The sequence below is a fragment of the Manis javanica genome, chromosome 13, assembly GCF_040802235.1.
Source record: "Manis javanica isolate MJ-LG chromosome 13, MJ_LKY, whole genome shotgun sequence".
Taxonomy (NCBI): domain Eukaryota; kingdom Metazoa; phylum Chordata; class Mammalia; order Pholidota; family Manidae; genus Manis; species Manis javanica.
Window position 1 is genome coordinate 48,264,017 of NC_133168.1, and position 17,343 is coordinate 48,281,359.

General features: G+C 34.1%; 1 protein-coding gene across 12 annotated transcripts in view; it reads right to left on the minus strand.

Moving 5' to 3' along the window:
• PTPRK (protein tyrosine phosphatase receptor type K) overlaps nucleotides 1-17,343 on the minus strand; it is a 552,018-nt gene that overhangs the window by 261,927 nt on the left and 272,748 nt on the right. For all 12 annotated transcript variants that reach the window (XM_073219592.1, XM_073219587.1, XM_073219589.1 and 9 more), the window contains 2 exons: nucleotides 12,008-12,089; nucleotides 9,796-9,911 (listed from right to left, as the gene is read on the minus strand). In XM_073219592.1, the coding sequence (XP_073075693.1) occupies nucleotides 9,796-9,911; nucleotides 12,008-12,089 (198 nt within the window). The remainder of the gene's footprint in view (nucleotides 1-9,795; nucleotides 9,912-12,007; nucleotides 12,090-17,343) is intronic.

Here is a 17,343-nt window from a genome sequence, read left to right on the forward strand (position 1 = left end):
TTGGCTAGCTGTTCCAAGCTACATTGGAGAAAATGGGTAACATAAAGCATGTGAGTTTATAATTATAAAACTACACTATTTATAGTAGGAGGGAAGTTGAGTAGAGCAAGGAGATGAATGAAATTAAACCATTACAACTGGGGGATTCTGGTAAATGGTGGCAGTAGCATGGTTTTTCACTCTTTCTGAATCTGCCACATAAAAGCAGACACAATAACACCCTGAGAGTAAGGAAAGAGAAGGTCCAGACAAAGTGAAGGTGAGAGTAAGTTAAGAAAACCTGGAAAGCAAGTGGCTGCATTTTTAAACATAACTCACTGCAACAGAAGAGGAATTTTATGCAGTCAGGAGTTTTCTGGAACCTCACACCTCATTTTAAAATTTCAAGAAAACTTATTTCATATAAAAATTAACAACTTAAAATTATCAAGGTCAATTCAATAAAAAGTTATTACAAGTTTAAAATACAGTAAGGAGCAGAGTATGATCCCTAAAGTCACTGAACGTAAGTCAGAAAAATATGTTCACAAAGCACATCAAAACTGCAACCAAATATTTCTAAGTAAGTAAAGGCATATTAAGAAAATGATTCACGAATGAAAAGAACAATATAAATTTGAATTAATAAATTTCATAAATGAGGTACTAGAACTCAGAAAAAAATTAGAAAGAAAAAATCACTTTAGAAACATAATTAACTAGAGTAAATAAACTCAACCAATAATATATTAAGTAAAACAGAATGTGGAAAGAGAGGCTTTTTAAATTAAAAATAAGAATAAAAAGGATCTCAGAGAAGTTGGCTAATTATGATGATATACAAAGAAGATCAAACAGAGATAACAGAAATCCACACAGAAACAATGGGAACAGAAAAAATACTAAAATTTAATTAAAATAAAAATCTTCTGAAAAATTTTTGAAAGTTTTAAAAATATTTACTGGAAGAAGATACCTCATACATGAGAAGAGTAATCCAAAATGACCCACAGTGACATGATAATAGAAGAATTTTTAAAGAAACAGAAAAAAATCCTTTGAATATCTAGAAAAATGAGGTAGATGACTTATAAGGAAAATAAAATTTATTATCAGACTTTAACAGAAGGTTTTATGCCAGAGACATTGAAATTACTCAAGGAAAGAAAATGTGAGTGAAGGATTTTATATCCTGCAAAATTTACTTAAGAATCAAGGGCACATATAAGCTGGTACCAACATCCAAATCTTACACATTTTCTTCTCCAGATTTGGTGCTCAGATGAATTTTAGTAAGAAATTGTATTTCAGGACCATGATGTGGATACTGAGGGATATGCATTGCTAGACCTTTTCAGTGATCAAAACTAAGAATATGTGTGTATATATATATATATATATATATATATATATATATATATATATATATATAAAATGGTTTTTTTTAAAAAGGTAAAACATATATGAGTTCACAATGATATTTCAAATTCAAGCCTAAAGATTTTTACTTAATGTTTTCCCAACTACAATTTGGGAAGCTATCAAAGACAACTTAAATCACATCAGAAAGACTCTGGATCCAACTTGAAGAGGTACCCACTGGCTAAAGATGTGACAATTTGAGTTACAATAATAGTAATAATTATAATGAATTGATGTCGATTAAATGTTTAACTTCATGAATTCGTATTATTTAAAAAAAAGAAATGAAAAGAAGAAGAATCAGTCACTAGTGAAAGATGATAAGAGAACCAGTTCATTGTATCGAAAACTAATAACCAAAGCAAAGTATGCAACATTTATCCTCCCTTTCTTTTAAGGACTGTGTCACTGGGGAAGCAAATAATAGATAAGAAACCTGGAAACCACACTAAACAGGCAGTGCTAACAGTGGGAGAGTGCATTCTTCGTGCACAGAAAAAGCAGTAGGTTGTTATTTATAGATATCAATACGAAGAAATCCTTAAAGTTTCTATGACTGCCAGGCTTTTACAGTCATGCTCTAGGGATAGATAAGGAAGGTAAAGAATATTTCATACATTATTCATTTATAATCAATTGTGCAATCTGTAGACAGTAAGTGCAGAGTTGATAAATTATTGAAGAAAGAAAAGAATGCACAGTATCTTTAAGGCACTGGACTCTTTATGGTAGAAAGCCACATAAAGCCAACCAAAATGGCCTTTGGAATATTTAACAACACTAAAAATCAAATACGATTAAACATTCTAATGCTCACCATTACATACATACACATCCAAAATCCTGGAGATAAAAATAAATATTATAATCCATGATTCTTGCTCAGTGATTTTTTTTCTTAGAGACCAAAGACTGTAATCTTCATAGGAGCCATGAAAGAAGAATATAATGCCATGAACTCAAATAAACCATCTGAGGAAAAGCATGACTGAGAAGAGTGGTACCCCTTAGCTACAAAATAGAACATGGTCTCTTTAGTGGAGAAGAATTCATTGTAAATTAGCATATACACACACAAAAAAATCACTACTGCTTAAATTAAGCATAAACGGAGAAAATTCGAGTGAAACTGTAGGCTAGTGTTCATCTACCAGTTTACAGAAAGTCAGGGAAGCAGACAAACATGGTTACCACTCCTCTCTGACATCATTCCTCTTCGGTGAGTTATGGGGTACAGAAGCCCAAGTCAGAAAGCAACAACAGCCTTCCCGTAGAATAATTCTCCTACGTGATACCAGGACCACGTAGAGGCTTAAATGGCCTTCAAACTGTCCTGGAAAACTTTTACTAAGGCCAAAGAGCCAGAAAGAACGGGAATGTGTCCTCATCTTTTGCTCCTATTTAGGATACTGTATATGCAAGAGTAAAGATAGAAAGGAAAAAAGTAAACAAATGGGTCTAACAGAAAAAACAGTTGCAAGACAGAAAATGAAAAACAAACTCCTTAGCTGGCTTTAAATTAAAAAGATAAAATAATTTTTTGAGGAATTTTAGAAAGTCGCCTTTATTATTTCACTCTCAAATGCTCCCCAGTTCTGTCAACTGGTACCAACTTGATCCAAAACCATTGTCCTCTCTCTCCTTCCTATTTCCCAATTCCACAAGCACTGCCAAATTCCAGGCCCTCACAGCTTGATGCTGTACTGTGAACAGTAGCTTCCTTCTTGCTTTTGTCCCAGCATGGCCTAGTCCCAACCCTGCCATAAACTGTATATACCTCTACTGCCCATTGTGAACCCTCTACTTGAAGAAGAACCTTCTCTTGGTGTTCCTATCTCTCCCACCACACTCATCTACAGCGATCCCCATGCCCACTTAATCTTTGCTTATTCAAGTCCTGTACATCCTTCAAAGACTCAATCAAATCCTCCTTAATGATTTCATCAATCATTCCAATCTGTTACTCTTTCTCTATTCTTACACAGCATAGTGCTTAGATTTCATATGGTTTTGTTTTAATCAGTTATAGAAGCATCTCTCATAGCTGAAAAAATCTTAACAAGCATTCAGCCTCATGCGTGAATCTCTTCTACATCTCTAGCAAGTGCTTTGGATACTTCCACTAATTGCAATTTTACTACTTCTTGAAGTACCTTATTCTAGGATTTAAGAGCCCAACAATTACAAATTTTTCCTTATAATCAGCTAATATCTCTCACCATGTACTTTAAAACCATTAGTTATAATTGTACTTTAGTATCTATAGAGAACAAATTAAATCCCTCTTGTATGTTCCCAATATTCCAAGATTTCAAGAAATTTATCCAGTCTCCTACAAATCTCCAGATATATTTATATGTTACCTTACCATATTTCTTCAATTTTATTCACTGTCCTAGTAACTATATACTGCCTTTCATCACTCTAATATTTCAGTATGCGTCAGCCACTCTTAACGCCCATCTAGAAAATGTGAGAACTTTTGCCAAGTCCACACATTAGGACAATTTTCTGTTTTACCTTCCTTTCTTTTTTGTAATGGCACTCAATGTAAGGTAATCACATATTACATGATTAATCAACTTGGCTTTGAAATATTCCTCTCAAATAACTTCTCAAGGAATTACCCAATACAGAATGCAAGTTTCTAGTCATAGGTTCATTTCTTCCAAGAATTCTTTATTATAGTAAATGCAAAATTATAAGATTTTTTCTCAAAAAGAAATTGTATCAAGGATAGTAAAATCTTTCACACAAATGAAATATGCTACAAATATCCAAGCATGTCATATGATAATATAAATAGGTATGAAAAATACAATAGCAGGAGGATGTTAAAAAGAGTTTTATAAGCAATGACTAGATGGCATTTGAAAAAAATGTAGTGAAATATTTCATTGGTTAAAATCTTTGTACTTGAAAATGAATTCATTTTTTAAAAGTTCATACTTCTTATTTTCACTGCTACATGAGGAGGTTTACAGGTAGTATATAGGAATAAGGCTATGATATCTGCCTGGATAGATAAAACACTGTAATGCCAGGAGTTTCAGACCAACCATTCTCATTGACCCTCAGCTGGTAACAGTTGGTATTGGTACTGCAAGAAGTCAGCCTCTTTCTAGTTGTTTTTAGAACAATTTCCAAGTAATTTTACTAATTTCATTCTCCAATTATTACTCTCAATCCATTGCTTAAAGTATCTATTGCTCCATGAGGAATGACATTGCCTTTGGCTGAGAAACTAGCTATATCATAGTACATTAGCAGTGACAAGCCTTACCAAGTACAAAGAGATGGCTGACTTTCCCGTTTGGCAGGCCCACTAGAAGGCTCAGTGCCAGCACCTGCTGAGATTACTGACAGATTGGCCCAATTGCCACAGTTTTGATGGCAATCTGCATAGGATTACCATTCACACATTAAACAGCCTCATTTCAATTCACCAAAACAAATGGTACCACCAAATCTACCCACATATTTCCCTGCTTTCAATAACTCTGCTGTTGAATTTCTCTGTCCAATCCAATGATGCATGCCTGCCAAGTTCTGTAATGATGGATGGAGTCATTAGCATTTTAGTTTCTACACAGAACCTGAAGCCAAAGCATATGGTCTGACAGATGTTCCAGCAATAGGCTCTATTCGATTTGCCATGTAGGTGTCCCCTTCTACTGGGCCTTCATGAAAGAATACTAATTTGTAATTTACAGTCCATCCCCTGCTTTAACTTATCCACATCCTTGAAAAGTTATAACATGTTCTAATAATAGAAGTCAGAACAACTTATTCTGTATTTTAGTTTAGACTAATAATTAGAAATCACCTTTTAACCTAATCAAATGACTTTAAATGGGCAAGATGGTCACAAATTCAGGTGCATTTGTAAGCTACAGCTATCTACAGCTGGATTAATACTGCCAGTAATTTAGTTACTTGATAATATGTTTTATATACTCAGTTTTTCTTCATTCATTGTTTAGTGAGGGAAACTATATATAGCAAACTGGACAGATTTTAACCTGAGAAAAATGTATATGTATCAACACACCCAACACCCCAATAAAAATATATGACATTTACATTACCTCAGAAAGTTTCCCCCACCCCCATCCAAATCATCATCTCCCACCATCAAACACTGCTCTGATTTCTGTCACCATAGATTAGCTTTGTCTCTTCTGGAACTTAATAAAAATGTAATCATACAATATGTACTCTTTAGTGTCTGTCCTCTTTCTGAAAACATAATACTGCTGAGACTTATCCATACTGTTGTGTGTATCAGCCATTCATTCTTTGTTCTTGCTGAGTAGCATTCCACTGATTGAATGAACCACAAATTGTTTATCCATTCTCCTGTCAATGGACATTTGGTTTCTTTACAATTATTGGTTATTATGAATAAAGCTCTCATAAACATTCTTTCACAAGTCTTTCTGTGAACATGTGCCTTTATTTCTCCCATGTAAATACTTAGCAGTGAAACTACTGTGTCGTAGGTTTCTTATTTGCTTACATATTCAGTTTTTCTTGCATTCACTCCATCTTTAGTCATATTAGTATGAGTTGTGATAACAGGAACATGACTAAAATTTTTAACCTAGAAAAATGTATAATCTAATATTTCTCCTTCCTGTGAGAAAATTATCTGACACATCTCAGAATTGTAACTACTTGTTTTTATTACTTTACTTCAGTATAAATTTTACATTAAAATTTCATTTGTGATCTATTTTCTTAAAACTCATGTTTTACCATAAGCCTTCAGTTATGGTCCACACATTCTCTACCATTGGGGTTTCTTAGGAGCATAGAATGGCATAGTTCTAAAATTTGTAAGCATTGAAAAACATCTGCTCACATGGGAAAAAATTATACATCATAAGCTGACAAAAAAATATATGCTGTTTATATCTAGAATGCCTGCTACTTCACCGAACTTTATGATCAAAAAGGAATTCAGAGATTTCTATGAATGACTAAAGACTTTCTTGTGTAAGTCCCTTATCCAGTATGAATGAGCTTTTAAAACTATGTTCCAAAAAGCCTCATTATTTCACCATATTTCTAGCTTGCTGACACACCACAGACTTCTAAAAACATTTATTCAGGTTGTTTTATTAAGCATGTTTATGTACATGGTCACTCAGCATGTATAAAGACGTTGACTTGGGTTATATATTTTGTCATTGTTTCCTAAATGTCTACAATGAATGACCTACTTCTAGACTATATAATTATACAGCCTGAGATCTTATAGGAAAGAACACACCCTAAACATACATCCAGAACCCCTGTAACATGCCTGATGAATTATCCTATATTAGCTCAGGTAACTCATCAAGGGTTTGCTTTTATTGTGCTCCATTTTTTAATTTACTTAATTTGTATGTCATTTTAAACAATAAAAATGACTGAAATATCAACTTTAAGCCAAAGACAATAAAACAAGTGACAGAATTTATTTTCTAAATGTATTTCCACACATAAGTATCACATACTATCAGTTATTATGGTCATTGTTTTTCATAGCAGTTGTATCATTTTTCCTTTAAAACAGAAAATTGGCTGCTTTTCTAGCTTTTAATCTCTTATCCCACATTTAAACATCTACCAGTTGAAGCTCAATGCAAAATAATGAAAGTGATTTGGAGGACTTGAAAAGTTGATCACCGTTTTTTTATTACACCGGACCACGGAAGTGTAACAGCTACTCCTTTATTCCACTACATTTGTGACAGGATGCAGTGACCTCTCATTTTGAGTTGCTTCAAGTACATTCATTGTCAGTATTGTCCTCAGCAGATATTTTTAAGCAGCTGTTTTCACAATGATACTTAATTTGAGGGACCACTTTTTTCCCATACAAAACTAACAGCATAAAAGTTTTACATCCTGCCATCAAACACAATAATCACAATCATGTTTCAGGCCATCAAAAGTAATGTAAAGACATAATTTATCATCTTATAGTTGGAAGGAATTTTAGTTTCTAGTTGGAAGGAATTTTAGTTTCTATTCATATCTCCTTTTATAGATAAGGAACTTGAGGCCAGAACACTTCACTGAATTCTCTAAGTCCACCTAATTGAGTTAGAGAGTTAAGGGGTTAGAATTAAAGTCAGAATTAAGAACTGGCCTTCCTGATTTCCACAAATTTGTCTTAAACCAGGCAAAACTTGGTATCTATTTGTAAGCGTTGACTTGTAGAGTCATTGTGGAATCAAGATGCTTCCTGGTTTATTGTGTTTCTACTACTTTCAGCAAAATATGGAAAAATTTTTAAAGTCATTGGTCCCTTTTTGATGTTTATAAATATATATATAAAATGATATACATTTATCAGATTATTTATCAGTCTTATTCATTTGAAAACATCCCTTAACTAATTGATAATCTTCAATATTTCTTAAACATGGGGAAGAATGATGTGAGAGAATAAGCTAAGACAATTTAAGAAGGTACTATTGAAAAAGGTAGAAAAACTTCTTAATGAAAAAGGAAATATGCAAATAGATGAGGAATTGAGCAATCTCAAGGTCAAAACACAAGGGAAATATGCAAATTCACCTTGGCAAATGCAAAGAGAAGGTAGAGGAGAAAAAAGAAAGCAGGAAGGGAATCTAACAAAATTTTTTAACCTCTCATCTTTGAAAAATGGCAGGAGAAAAATTTTAAGAAATGAGCCGATCTACAAAGTAGGAAACACACCACAAATGAACAGTATTTTGACTGCAACCCACTCAGTTCAACAGGGCCAGCACGTCTTTGTTGCCACAAGGCAGCTGGTGTTTGTGTACATAAAACCCTCTTTATTTCAATGTCCCATTAAATCCTAGGGCACAAAACCAGGGGCAGACTGCAGTGTCTCTGGTTCTCCAAGACAAGACTATATGGATTGCAGCCCAAGTCAAAAGGCAACTAATGTTCCTCTCAAATGAAAAAAGAAATAGCAAAATAATTAGAAAATATATCTAAAAACATTTCTTAAACTAATGATCTACTTAGGCTGAGAGAGAAAGTAAGAGGAATTCTGACTTGCTTTTTAGCTGTTAAAACAGGTTACATATTATCCAATACAGTCTCCAGGAGGAAATAAATATGTTGTGTTTCAGTATCTGTAGGGGAAATGATCATAATAACAAAAAAAAAAGAGGGGCTTCATTTCATTTTCACATTCACGATGGTATTCTGATACACGCAAATCAATTAAGTTATAAAAGTAATGATAATTAGGTTTATATGAAGTATATCTGTTATAATGGGATGTGGGAATTGGATGAAATAACACATTTATAAAATCCATATAATATCAAGTATTTTACTAGGTATGAGTCCAATAATCATTTATTCTAATCATTACTCCAATCTCCTGCAACCTAATGATTATCCTCAACACTAATTTTACCTCTCTGAAGACATGGTGAAATAAATCCTGATGGCTATGTTCAAGAAACCAAACTAATGTTAAAATTATTTTTCTTTTTGGTCTCCAATGGCATTCTCAGGAATTTAAAATTCTAATTAAATCCCTTTCCTCATTCTGTTGCAAACAGAACCAAAATAACAATAGTAATATAAAGGTGCTCCAAGAATATTACTTACATTCTAGCTTCAATTATTAGCTCAACATGCATGGTCTCAACATCCTAGGTCCACCATGGCATTGGAGCTGCTCTTAGCTCCTCCCCTCCCCTTGCCCCAGGATTGGCAGATAATTCTCTGAAAGCGAGGCACATTCCTTAGTCTATTGTTTTTTCACTGTTTCTCTTAAAGCTCTTTATATTTATCACTTACCTTTTCCCAACTTTCTGCTATTGCAATTCAATAAATACATATCTATTGAGGATTAATATGTGCAAAGCAACTGTCTAGACCTGAGACCTGTGATTGAACCTTATACACAAAAATTATGAAACAATTATAATTGGTTCTCTTCCAATTCACATGTTTAGAAATACCCCAAAGGTTTCTTAAATTACTTAAAATTTTTTATCAGAATGTCACAGTTCCTACTTAAGTTTTCAAAATATTGACGAAATTTTCCGTTTTCTTTTTCTATTTTGAATGGATCTAGAAAAGTTGTTTTCACGATTTGCATGTAACCTTACAGAGTCATTAGGTTTCACTAGAAACTAATGCAAATACTCATTAAACATATACTCCTAAATTTTCATTCCTATTCCAAAAACAGAAATATCTGAAATGAATCTGGAGCCAATTAAATCAACCTATACAAAAGACAACCTGTCACACGTATACACATCACAACCGCACCCCACACACCTGCACATGCATACACAGAGAAAAGAATGAGACCACAAACAGTACATTTGTGATTTGGGTGCCCTTTGTGATCAAGGGTACCCTTTAGCTCGGTTGCCAACTTACCTGCAGCCACAGTTTGTTGTGCACAGCATCTCTCCCCGTAGCAATGCACTGAAATGTAGCATTCTGCCCTGCATTGACCTCTACATCCCCCAGACGGAGGAAATGAGGAGATTTATCTGTGAAAGCAGGAAAAAAGTCATTTTTTTCCCATGAAGAAAACATGCTTTGCTACTTTTTTCCAACAGAATAATGTCATTAATACTTTTACCTTTGCCCGAGACTAACACAATATGGAAGAAATTGAGTTTTCTTTCTGTTGAAAGACACCATTTCTTCTCTCACTCTCATAGTTCCCTATTTTTCAATAGCTCTATTACTTATTGTCCCATAATTTCCAGAGCATTGTTCTCTACAGATGAGCACACAACAATTACTGCTGAAGGTCTGCCATAGTATGTTTCATATGGGTGATAATAAAAGTCACAAGTCAAAGCAAGCAAATGAGATCAAATAGGCACAAATCAGAGTACAATAGGAAAAAGTAATGAAAACACAGTATAAAATACTCACATACACATGACCATCAAACCATTAAACTACACTTTAAGCAGTTAGATCTTCTCTCCATTAATTTTTTTACATTTTACAACTATAATTCTCTAGTACTTTAAAGAACAGGGGAATATTTTCATTTCTCCTAAATGGAATATCAGCTTAACTCCTCCCAAACTCACTTCCTATTCTTTTATACTCCTAAGAAAGTTACCCAAAAGAAATTGAACCAAAAGTGATGGCTGCAGTCAAAATATACATGAGTCATATGATTGTCAAATAAGTGTTTGCTATTAATTACCTTTTCAAACTGAAGCCTATTCATGTTTTCAAATGAAGAAATATAAACAAGAAAAGCTGAGCCTCAGGGAGAGAGAGGAAGCTCCTGGGGGGGTTCATCACAGTGAAAACTGCTGCTCTGCTCAATTCATTTTTGTTGTTTACTCAAATGCCTTTCTTTAACAACTCTCATTCAAGAAATATAAATGACCAATAGAGAAATACTGTCCACATATACTAATGGGTTGAGAACTTTGTGAACCAATCTGAACATGGAGATAATTTTGTCCTCCATTTTCTTAGACTATACCACATGCAATAAATCATTTGACCCTTGCCTACTACAACCTTCTCTAGCACCTCATCTCAATAGGCACTTCAGAAAAGTAAATGCTTAGCCTAGAATTTGAGCTAGAAAACAGCTCTCCAGTTGTGGACTCCTGACCGACGCCATCAGAATCACCTGGAAACTTACTAGAAATGTAGCTTCTCAGGCCCCACCTCAGACATACTGAATCAGACCCAGAGGAGGAATCAAGCAGTCTCTGATTTGCACATCCTGTGGGTGATGCTGATGCACTATAGTGTCCGACAGCCTCTTAGCAGGAGCACAAGCCTTGGCCTCTGGTCTGGTGCACACTGTGCAGGCTGCTTACAATGCGCCAGAGAATTTCTACCAGGAAATTCTGGTAGGTCACTGAAGAAATCATTTTCTAGGCTCTATAAAATGGGCCCTATAAAATGCTGTTTGTTGGGAGATATAGGTAGAGTCTGACTTTACGCCAGCTGCTTCAAGCCCGGGTCTATTGGATGCATGCAATAATTGTCTTTCAGGGAAATACACACACAGTTATACCATCTGAAGACCAATCAATGTGCACCTAAGGACACTGCAAAACTATGAGCTAGTCAACTGTCTTCTTTTGTTTGCTTTCTCTCATTTTGTTGTTTAATATTTAAAAAACCAGATATTTATTATGACATAAAAAATATTTGTCCTAAATTCAAAGTAAGGCGAACTAATTACTTCTCTTCACTTCATTCCAACTTTCAACATAGCTGATCACATAAATTAGGGATCCATAAATTATTTTAGGTTCTTTTCAGTTGAACTCTGATTTGCTATTCTTCTATGCTTTCCTAGACAACTTACTAATAACAAAAGATGGAAAAAGTCCTACCTAGAGTTTCATTTATATTTGTATTTTGTTCTCAGTAATGAATAAGAATCCTTTAATATGTGTACAATAAGTGGCAAATCTGAAAAATATTTGATTCAAAAAATCCAGGAATACTTCAGTGTTCTTTTAAAACTGAACGAAGGCTAAATGTAACAACGAAAGAGACAGAAATGACCAAGTGATAAACAAAGACAGTCCCTGCCAATGTAAGACAAGCAATGAAAGGATGCAGAAAAATACAGTTCTTAATCACAACCTACCGCAAGGATAACTCAGTACTTGGATGTCATCAATGGCAATATAACCACTTCTCCCTCCTGAGACTTCAGCTTCAAATATTACCTGTCAAGAAGAAATAGAAAACATTTATAACAATCATTTTTAAGGAATGTTCACAGGGAAAGAAGAGCTACAACAAGCTTAAGAAAATTAAATTTGATCTTTATTCTACAAGAATTAAAAATGTATCTCATAATGTAGAGTAATTTCTGAAACCCTGTACAGGTAAACATAACAATTTTTGTTGGAAGAACAATTAAATTACTGGGGTCAAGCGGCTGTCACTAAATTTTTTAAGCAACTGCTATTAAGTGTTGTTAGATTTTCTGAATGGGCAATATGTAGCCAGAATGAATAGGCAGATAAAGCAGATGTCATCATCCATAAATTTTCTCTTTTTGATTTTCCCCATTTTAATTTATTTAACATAAATTGAGCACCTAAAATATTCCAAGCAGTATGCTAACCAGTGAAGATATCAAATAACCTAAGCTTTTAAACAGCTAAATTTTCAAAGATAGATCACTGTTATTACAGGCAAAAAATATATATATTTTAATATATATAAAATATATATATAATGGAATAATATGGCTACAAAGGTAAAAAAGGGTGGAGATGAGATTAGAAGACTTTGAATACCATAGAAGTGAAGGAAGGAGTATACTCTGTCAAAATTCCACATTAATAAATATGAAACAAACTAACTAAAAGGTTTCATTTTTGGTATCATTAATATACAATCACATGAGCAATATTGTGGTTACTAGATTTCCCCCATTATCAAGTCCCCACCACATATCCCATTACACTCACTGTCCATCAGCATAGTAAGATGCTACAGAGTCACTACTTGTCTTTTCTGTGCTACACTGCCTTCCCCAGCCCCTACCCCCATGTTATGTGTGCTACTCGTAATGCCACTTATTTCCCTTATCCCTCCCTTCCCACCCACCCTTCCCAGTCCCTTTCCCTTTAGTAACTGTTAGTCCATTCTTGGGTTCTGAGTCTGCCCCTGTTTTGTTCCTCCAGTTTTTGCTTTGTTCTTATACTCCACAGATGAGTGAAATCATTTGGTACTTGTCTTTCTCTGCCTGGCTTATTTCACTGAGCATAATACCCTCTAGCTCCATCCATGTTGTTGCAAAAGGTAGGATTTGTTTTCTTCTATGGCTGAATAATATTCCATTGTGTATATGTACCACATCTTCTTTATCCATTCATCTACCGATGGACTCTTAGGTTGCTTCCATTTCTTGGTTATTGTAAATAGTGCTGTGATAAACATAGGGGTGCATATGTCTTTTTGAAACTGGGATCCTGCATTCTTAGGGTAAATTCCTAGGACAGGAATTCTAACTAAAAGGTTTCTATGTTCAAATACAAGCTCATGTTACACAGTTTTGTTGTTATAGTTAATTATAGTCAATAGCAGAACTTCATATTAATAAGATATGCAGTAATTTTTAAAGAGAAAACATTCAGCATGCTACATTTACTTGACTATGGGCTCCTTTATTCATGGAGATACACAGATTATTTCTGGAGTACTTTAAAAAACATTTTAGGAAATGTAATGGAAGTTCATGTTTAAAGTAGAAATATAATCAAATTGGTCTATTAGAAACATATTTGGCAATAAGGTAGAGGATGGCCTAAACGAAGATAAGACTGGAAACAGACACTTAACTAACATGCTAACAGCAGCAGAAATACAGAGATAAAAGAAAGAGGACAGGTAAAAAATAATGCTAAGGAAATAGAAAAAATAGAATTTATTGAGTCAGTTGTAATTAATTAAAGGACAATACTGACTCCTGCCTCGGGTCAATAAGTGGATGTTGCTATTAAAATCCCTAGCCAGGAATAGTGATACAGCAAAAGGTACAAATTTGAGGGAGAAGATAATTATGTACATTTCACACATATCAAATTTAAGTTTTCCCAGGATAGACATGGGGTAAATGCTCAGGAGGTAACTAGACTAATACATCTTGAAAGGAAAAGATGGGCCTAAAATAAAGCAATAGATTTGGAAGTCATCCTCATGGAAAGGAGTAAGCTATAGATTTGGAAGTTGAATCAGTGGTGGTTAAGCAAGATGGAATATGGAAAGATAAAGAAGAGAAAATCTGAAATTGATGTCAAGAAGACAGCCAACATAAGTAAAGTAAACAAAGTATGATTAACACGTGATGGTCAAGGAAGAAAAATATGAACAGATTCTAGGCAAGACCACTTGCTTGAAGATGAGAAAACTTGTATTTGACTCCCAACTCTCCTGTTTACAAATTCTTGAGCAAATCACATTGACTTTTTAGAGCCAAGCCTCAACTCCGTAATATTGACATAATGCAGCATTCATTATAAAGCTTTATGAGGACTAAATAGCAGCACATGTAAAAGCACTATATAAACCAAAAAATAAAATTATCAACATTGTTAATATGTGGGATGTGTATAAATGCATCCCAGAAAAATAAATTTTATTTGCCTAAATGATAGTCAAGGAATAGGAAGGCAAAGAAAGAAAAGTGAGAAAACCATTTTTGAAAAAAAAGGAAAAATTCTCATGAATAGATCACACATCTGTATAATTAATCAAAATTGTTGGTTATTTACATTTTGTTATAGTCAGCATTCATTTCTTTAATTTCTATACTTATATTAGTTTTACTTTCTCAATTTTACTTCCTTTGCTTCATATGGGTGTAAGTTTAAACATGTTTTCTAGACCTCTGAGAAAATGCTTCTTATTTGTTCACTTAAGCTGAGCTTTATTTTGGACAATAAATTTGGACCTTGATTTAAAAGTAAGCAAAAGAACTGGTTCTTTATTAAAGAAAAAAAAATGTTTCTCTTTTTAGTGACCCCATTTTTTCTGGTTAAGTGCTGTCTTTGCCTCATTAACGAGAGATAGAGGAAATTTCTAAGATCAGATTCCTTTACAGCTAAGGATCTAATCAGCTTTATCACTTCAACAGAGCCCTCACCTTGTAAGGCTCTTTTGTCTGGTCAGGGGAAACAAATCTCAATGGCTTAATTATACAAAGCTTGCTTGGGTTAATGCTCAGGTCAGATCTAATGCTTGGTGTCAAGTAGTCAACCAGGGCTTCCCAGAAGAAGAAAGCAATGGAAGACATACCAGATGTCAACTTTAACCCATCTAAGGATGCCAGCCTGGTAACAAATGAATGGGCTCTGCTTTTCATGCTGTTTTCACTCCACTCCATTACCTAAAATACTAAAGGTAATGATTCTAATCTAGTTTTTGCAACTTTAGCAACATTCGTGGATTATTAACTAAATAACTGAAGTAAGGATGAATTAAAGTAGATGGGGGGAAGAAAACCCTAAAAACAAGGACAATTTTACCCTTTGACAAACTGAATTAGTACAGGGGAAGTGCTTCATATAATGGAAACCTGAACTCAATTGCAGGAAGCCTGACATCTAGTTGCTGGTCTATCCCATGTAACCCTAGCAATTTATTGAACTATCCCTTAGTAGCCTCATCAGGATAATACTGACCTTGCCTATATCACAGGTTTGCTGTGAAGATTCAATGGTATATGTGATATATGAATTAAGTGATATATGAATACTATGTATTTCATACAAGATATTATGGATATGAGAAAAATCTGAAAAAAATTTGCCTATAATTTTCTTTCAATATATCACAGTGTTGAGTACAGGTTCCAAAGTCAGATACACATTTAGTTCACATCCTTGAAGTATAACTTATGGAAAAACATTTATAAAGTTACTTGTGTAACTTATGTAAAATCTAAGCCTCAGTCTACTTTCTATAGAAAGAAATGATTAAAATCCTTTTCAGGTCTTAAAAGAGGATATAGGAGATAATGTATATGAAACAGGTAGCGCAGCTCCTGGCACATAGAACGTACATAATGTTAAAGGTACCATTGCCATCATGGGTAGAAAACATCCACAAAGGACACATTGACCAAAGCACAATTTCTTCTCATTGGCTTCTTCCTGGTCTCCTCTACAACTTAACCCTTCACCCCAATTTGAAAAGACACAGAAGAAACTGGTATTCTAGTCTTACATTTGTGTTTTTGTGATCTGAGTTTTTAAATATTGAATGTTGCTACTGTAAAGTTAAAAATAAATGAAATAGGGTTTGGAGGAAAATCAAACCCTATTTCTAAATATTCATGTCCAAATTTTGATAATGAATTAAAGAGTCAACTGTAACACACACAGAGATGACTAAGGCTACAGATTAAACCATATCAGTGCTAGTAAAGCACACACACCTACATTTCATTACAATGTAGGTCTCAAAGAGGAGCTGTGGTCGACTCAGCTTGTAACCTCAAACATTATTTATAGAGCTTAGCACAGAGTAGATACTCTATAGATGTTAGCTTAGCAACAACAAAATATTTTGATTTAATTTTTAAAGTCATTACTATAAATATGAATATAAATAAAATATAACTATATGTATTTATATATTATGAACAAAAATTCATAAATTCTCTCTCATGTAAACTTTAAACATAGTTTCTCAAAGATCTACCCTATGCCACCTTCTCTATTTTTGCCATATTTTCTACCCTGATAAGACTGAGAAAGATGAGCCTGCAAAAGGACAGAGGGGATTGAAGTAAAAAATATATATATAAACACATATAAAAGGGAAATGGAGGTACACAATGTCACAAAAGCCAATGAAAGAATATTTGAAGTGATGTTAAGTCCAAATGCTGGTCAAACACTAAATAAAATGGAGATTTAAAATATCCCCCTTAAATATCTTATAACTGAAAGTTTGTACTCTTTGACCAACATCTTCCCATTTCCCTACCTCCCCCACCTCCCTGGTAACTACCATTCTAGTCTCTGTTTCTATGAGCCTCTGTTTCTGCTTTTTTAGATTCCACATAAAAGTGATATCAAACCTGAAAACTACAAGACACTCTTGAGATAAATTAAAGAGGACACTAATAAATGGAAATTCATCCTATGCTCTTGGGTAGGAAGAACTAATATTGTAAAATGGCCATCCTGCCTAAAGCAATCCACAGATTCAATGCAGTCCCTATTAAAATACCAACAGCATTCTTCAACGAAATGGAACAAATAGTTATAAAATTCATATGGAAGCACAAAAGACCCTGAATAGCCAAAGCAATCCTGAGAAGGAAGAATAAAGCAGGGGGAATCTCACTTCCCAACATCAAACTCTACTACAAAGCCACAGTAATCAAGACAATTTGGTGCTGGCACAAGAATAGACCCATAGACCAATGGAACAGACTAGAGAGCCCAGATATAAACCCAA